Below are 6,657 nucleotides of genomic sequence, written 5' to 3'. Positions count from 1 at the left end.
CCTGATATTAACCCAGCATGCTGGAAATCCAAAAAACAATTCCGGAACTGAAGATGAGGTGTGAACCTTTGAAATGCCTAATGATAAATTAAATAAATTACTGATGCAGAAAACCATTTTATATGTATTTATCATCAGTCACAGTCCTCATACTGCCATACTTTGTGGCCAACATATTCAGGAAACACTACTGGTTTGTCATAGGTACACCAGTTCACAAGCACTGTCCTTTTCGTAAGAAAATTATATGCAGTACAGATATGAATTTCAAAAATATATGCACCATTCCTTTGCTCATTTTTATTTTATTAGAAAAATTGTTAATACATGTTAATTTTGTACACCATTGAATTAAGTTTTGATTTTTCTTGACCAACAAGTTAAAAAAAAAAAACGTTGGACATTTAGTTATAATAGAATCTCTAAGAAAATTGCCAAAAGATAACATACATTAACAAATTATATTTTAATGACCATTTTCACTTACAGAAATATTCACAGATATATGGTTCAGGTAGCGGTTAAAAGTCTCACAAAAATACTGATTACTCACATTTCCTTAGCAGAAAAGAGTAATGTAATATAAACAGTTATGATTAAGTCATCATATTTTCCTTAATGAGCTAATATCATTATGTATTGATGGTAACCTAAAGAGCATTTGTATGTATCTCAGGAGGTATACAAAACCCTGCTTCAGCAAGTCTGCAATTATGGGGAACCATGTAACATATACTCAATATGAGCTTTTATTTACATAATAGTATAACAAATCCCTTTTTTGCAAAATACTTTATACAGGACACCAAAGGCACTTCTGTTTAGTCATGTAGTTAAAGAATAATGAAGGGGAAGGTTTTAATCATCACATAAAGTTTCAAGTGAGGCTGTTCTTACTTCATGCCACATCTTTCAAACTGTGGAAGGCCTGCTGATTCCTTTAGGAGTAATATTCATGAAGTCTGATGCGACCAAAATTTCCAATATAAGTCCCATATGAAGTTTACAACAGCACAGTCACTTGTTATATTTTGCTTTTAGATGGGTATTATGAAAATGAAATTAGTTACTTCCATTGTCTAACATCTAAAATGTCTGTTGGTTATTTTGGTTATTTTGATCACAAAATTTTCCTTCTGTTGTTACCTTCAGCTGTTACTCAGAGTTGACTGTGAAAAGTTGTAAGGATTATGGCAAAAATGGAAAGGGGTAGACTGCTGTGTAAAGTGACTGGTGCAGAATTTAGCTGTATTTCACGACCATTGATAGGCTGAACAGGGCGATAGTTGATTCCCAGTGGATTCAGATCAACTCCTCGCACTCGGTGAAATGCTTCCATCTGAAACAAATTGTATTAATGGGCATATGTATACAGTTAGTATAATACCTGCATGAAATAAACATCTCCTCTCATCCTGCATGGTAGATAAATGCACTTTTTCATTTCAATGACCAAGCACTTCAAAATGAAGGCCTGAGAGCATTTTTCATACAAAAATATGTAAACTGGCAGTAGTATTGTGTTACCACTGATGGCATAGAAAAGTTTACCATTTACATTAGTAACCTCTCCATTTCACACAACTGGTATTTAAAAATGGTTCAAATGGCTCTGAGCACTATGGGACTTAACATCTGTGGTCATCAGTCCCCTAGAACTTAGAACTACTTAAACCTAACTAACCTAAGGACATCACACACATCCATGCCCGAGGCAGGATTCGAACCTGCCACCGTAGCAGTCGCGCGGTTCCGGACTGAGCGCCTAGAACCACGAGACCACTGCGGCCAGCAACTGGTATTTATTTATCCATCAGTAGACAATAAAAATTGTACGGATGATGTCAGCACTTAAATGTACACAACAAAGACATATACATACATAAATGTACACAAGTTCTGACACATAAATAGATACATACATTATTTGCTTTGCTATGTCACATCCTTCTAGAGCATTTAAATATTCTACAGAATATGCTGTAAAAAGCCTCTTAATCATAGATATTTACATATCATTTTAGCTAATCCGTGACAGTATAAAACATTTTTCTAACAGATGCTTTTAAGGGTATTTCTAAAGGCATGTATTTCATTTTGGTCTTTGATCACTTGTGGAAGTTTGTTGTGTAATTTTATTCCTTTTGGGGTTTTTGTTTTAGGTTTCTTCCTGATAAGTAACTTGGACTGGATCTGTTTTTATATTCTTGCATAGACCTGTTTATTGAATACTGGTTAGTGTCTTTCTTTAGGTCACTGTTTGTAAAATGTATTTATATGGAAGAGTCAAAGTTCTCAAAGATTTAAACAACTCAGTGCAGTGAATTCTCTTGCTACTTCTTGTTATAATTCATACAGCCATTTTTGTAGCTTAAAGTTTGTTTTACAATCTACTCCTTTGTTCCCCCAGCAGGTTATGTCATAATATGCCATAGTTAATTTCAGAATGGACATATGCAAAATGTGTTGTTCTAGTGCTTATTCACTTTCTGAGGACTGTAATACGATCAGTCCACTTTAACTGTGAGACAACATGCGTTGCTAGAAATTATGTTTTTGGTACATATTCTGTGAGCTCATCTTTCACCTTTATAGAGTTTCTGTTGGATTCTGCTCATGTAGAAAGTAACACTGCTGTTTTTTTCCTCATGTTGGGTTAATTTGTTCTTTTCTGTCAATCCACATATATGCATTAGGGTTTCTTCAGCTTTGTCGTTTCACTGTGGTGAAAATAACTGATGAATAGTATTAGGCCCAGCATGCTTTCTTGAGGGCCTCTAATATTCTATGTTATGAAGGTGATACATTGTATAATTGAATTTTGTCTGAGAGACCTCCACCCATTGCATTCTGTTTTTCATATATGAATGAAATTGCTTATTTGCACTTATTCAGTCAGTTCAAGTGACTGAAAAGCTGGCAATGTTACTTACAGCAGATATCTCAGATGTTTTGTGAAAAATATGGTTTTAATGTGAATTATAATACTGTCTTAATATTTGGACAACTACTGTGATCCTCGTTAAACTTATTAAAATGGAAAACAGTTTAGTGATCCCTGTTGTGGATCTTGAACCTTGGATAACATATTTCTCCCTCTTTACTTAGATCTCTCTGTTGTTGGACAAAGCAGTATCCAATTTCAAAAGTGTCATATTTATTCTATGTCTGATGTGTTTCTGAGAATTTACTGTTAGCTTTTCATTAAACCATTTTGTCTGTTTGCTTATGAAAATATTTTACAGACATTATGCAAATAAAATACTCAAAACTTAGCCTATATTGTTCATTATAAAGATGCCCATCATATAACTAATAGTATGTAAAATTTACTTTTGCTACTACTGCAGCACTGAATTGTTTTGGTAAAACTCCTGCAAAATTCTGAATAACTAAAGGCAAAATTTGTTTCCAGTCTTCCATTGAAATGATAAATAATTGGTGCTATACCCACAGAGATAGAAATGCTAGCCAGTAAATACCTTCTGGAGGTATAGCTCACAGTGCTGCTGATAAAACACAAAAATGGACTCCAGAACTGCTAGATTTCAGAACAGCAGACTGTTTCTTCAGGCAGAGAAGAGCAGTTAGTTACGACTGGATGGACACTTGTCATTCTCTGAACTGTCACATTTACATCTATATTCTGCAAGACACCTATGGTCTGTGGCGGAGGATACTTTGTGTATCAGTGTCAATTCCCGATTTTCTTGTTCCAGTCACATATGGTTCACAGGCAAAATGATTGTCGGTGAGCCTCCATGTGGGCTTTAATCTCACTATCTTGATGGTCTTTTCATGAGATATACGTAGGAGGAAGGAATATCCTGGTTGACTCTTCTCGGAACATATGCTCTCAGAACTTTTAACCATAGACAATACCATAATGCTGAATGCCTCTCTTGCAGTGTCTGCCACTGGGGTTGACTGAACATCTCCATGCCACTTTTGCACTTATGAAATGAACCTGTAATGAAATATACTGCTGCTCTTATGATCTTCTCTATTTCCTCTATCTGGCCTACCTGATATGGATCCCATACTGATGAACAATATTCAAGTATTGGTAGAATGAATGTCTTGTTGATGGACTACATTTCCTGGGGTTTCTTCAAATGAATCTCAGTGTGGCATCTGCCTTACTTGCAGTTAATTTTATGATGTCATTCCTGTTCCATTTCAAATCATTCTATATGTGTATGTCTAAATATTGTTGTTCTGCTGAATAATTATACAATAAATGTCTTTCTGTCTGTGTATTTGCAGTGTGTTACATTTGTTTATGTTGCCACTCCCTAGACCAAGTGTCAGTCCTCTGCATGTTTTGCTGTATTTAGCTACAATTTTCTAGTGTTGTGACTTCTCTGCATACAACAGTATCATCTGCAAATGCCACATGGAATTTCTGATGTTATACTATATCATTTATACATATTGTAAAAAGTAATGGTCCTACAACACTCCTCTTGGGCAGACCTGAAGTTACTTTTACATTTGATGACTTCTCTCCTTTCAGAATGACATGTTGTGTTCTGTTTGTTAGAAATTCTTTGATTCAGTCACACAATTGTCTGATATTCCATGAACTTGTATTTTGTTCATTAGGCGGCAGTGTGGAACTGTACTAAATGCGTTCCACAAGTCAAGGAACACGGCATCTACTTGGGTGCCTGTATCTATTGCTTTCTGGATCTCTGTTAACCAATGCATTATCTTTGAACACCCCCCCCCCCCTCTCTCTCTCTCTTTCTGAATCCTTTCTTCACCTTTGCATCCCTTCCTTTTATGTCCCTCTTAGCCTGGATTTTGAATGATCTGGCCCTTGGTGTCTAACCTTTCCCAAACAATTCCTTGCTTACCCCCACACCCCCCTACCCTCCTTAAAGACGATACTGGTGTCCTGAAAGCAAGAAATACTGCTATCTATTTTTATGTGTTTCAATATTCAGTGCTGGAAATCACCATTCCTGATGTTAATTACTAGTTAACTTTTGTGTTTTTGAATTTAACAATTTTCTGAGTTGAATTTTCTTCTTCATGAATAACTGTGCTTAATTTGTGGTTGATTGACCTGGCATGAAATTGACAGCTTGTCACCATCATCATCACCGTCATCACCACCACCATCACCATCTTGTGAGTATTCTACAGCTCACACTACTTCTTGCTTCCTGTATTCCATTTCCTCTGATCATACCAGTCTCCTTCTTATAGTCCTCTGTCATCCATCCCATCCTGAACAACTCAACCTCAGCTACTTGTAGGTCTCCCACACTTCCTTCTTTCACTGGGGTCCACTCTCACACTTTCTTGTCCATCCTTTCTTGACATTCATATAATTTTTGATGCTTAACCTTTATGTTGTCTACTATTGATTTGTTGATACCTATAGTCTCTCTTATGTTAGTATTTTGTACACAGTACAGCTTGGAGACCTCAACAAGTCCATTTGGCACTTTTTATTGCTTATGTTTCTGCTCCGTGTGTAGCGATGTTTTCAACAACTGAACAATATCACTTGCTTGAACTGCGCTTCGGTTGTCGAAAGGCCCTCTTGCCCTGCCCTACTGTATTATTTATGTCATCTTCACTTCTTTATTTACATTGACATTCATGCTCCACAAGACACTGGATGGTACACTGTGAAGGGTACCTTGTACCACTACTAGACATTTCCTTTCCTGTTCCAGTCACAATCAGAGCAATGGAAAAATGACTGTCCATATGCCTCTTCTTATCTTATCCTTGTGGTCATTATGCAAAATGTACATTGGCGGCAGTAGAACTGATTTGCAGTTGGCTTCAAATTCTGTTTATCTAAATTTTGTCCAACAGTATTTTCCAAAAATAACATTGTTTTCCCTCCAGGTACCCTCATCTGAGTTCATAAAGCATGTCCATAAAACTCATGTGTTGATCGAACCTACAGGTAAAAAGTCTAGCAACCTAGCTCTGAATTGCTTTACTTAATCTGGCCTGATGGCGATCCCAAACAGGTGAGCAGTACCCAACAATTGGTTGCATGAGTGTGCAGTACGCAGTGTCCTTTACATGTGAAATGAATTTTCCTAAAATTCTCCCAATAAACTGAAGTCAACAATTTGCCTTCCCTACTACTGTCCTTTGTGCTCCTTTGGTTTCATACTGCTTTGCAGTGTTATGCCTATTTATTTGATTGATGTGACAGTATCAAGCAGTGCACTGGTAGTGCTGCAGTCGAACATTATGGGGTTGTTTCCCCTACTCACCTGCATTAACTTACTTTTGCTACATTTAGATGTAGCTGTCATTCATCACACCAACTAGAAATTTTGTCTTAAGTTACCTTGTATCTTTCTACAGTCACTCAATGTCGACACCTTCCTGTACACCACAGCACCATCAGCAAACAGCCACCTGTCCATCAGATTATTTATATATACGGAGGAAAACTATGGGCCTATCACACTTCCTTGTGGCACTCTCGATGATACCTTTGTGTCTGATGAACACTTACTGTCAATGACACAGTACTAGGTTCTACAGCTAAAGAAGTCTTTGAGTCACTCACATATCAGGGAACCTATTCTGTATGCTTGTACCTTCATTAACCCTTTTACTGCACTGGAAGTGTTAACGCGCGTGCCTTTGTACCTGTCCCTGTGTGCTCTGAACGTG

General features: G+C 36.9%; 1 protein-coding gene across 1 annotated transcript in view; it reads right to left on the bottom strand.

The window, feature by feature from the left end:
• Positions 1-391: 391 nt before the first annotated feature.
• Positions 392-6,657, bottom strand: part of LOC124787441 (putative carbonic anhydrase 3) — a 508,783-nt gene continuing 502,517 nt past the window's right edge. Inside the window, exon 7 of the mRNA XM_047254340.1 lies at positions 392-1,339. Coding sequence (XP_047110296.1) covers positions 1,160-1,339 — 180 coding nt within the window. The 3' untranslated portion in view covers positions 392-1,159. The remainder of the gene's footprint in view (positions 1,340-6,657) is intronic.

Source organism: Schistocerca piceifrons, chromosome 1 (genome assembly GCF_021461385.2).
Source record: "Schistocerca piceifrons isolate TAMUIC-IGC-003096 chromosome 1, iqSchPice1.1, whole genome shotgun sequence".
Taxonomy (NCBI): Eukaryota; Metazoa; Arthropoda; class Insecta; order Orthoptera; family Acrididae; genus Schistocerca; species Schistocerca piceifrons.
This window is presented reverse-complemented; position numbering and strand designations above follow the sequence as displayed.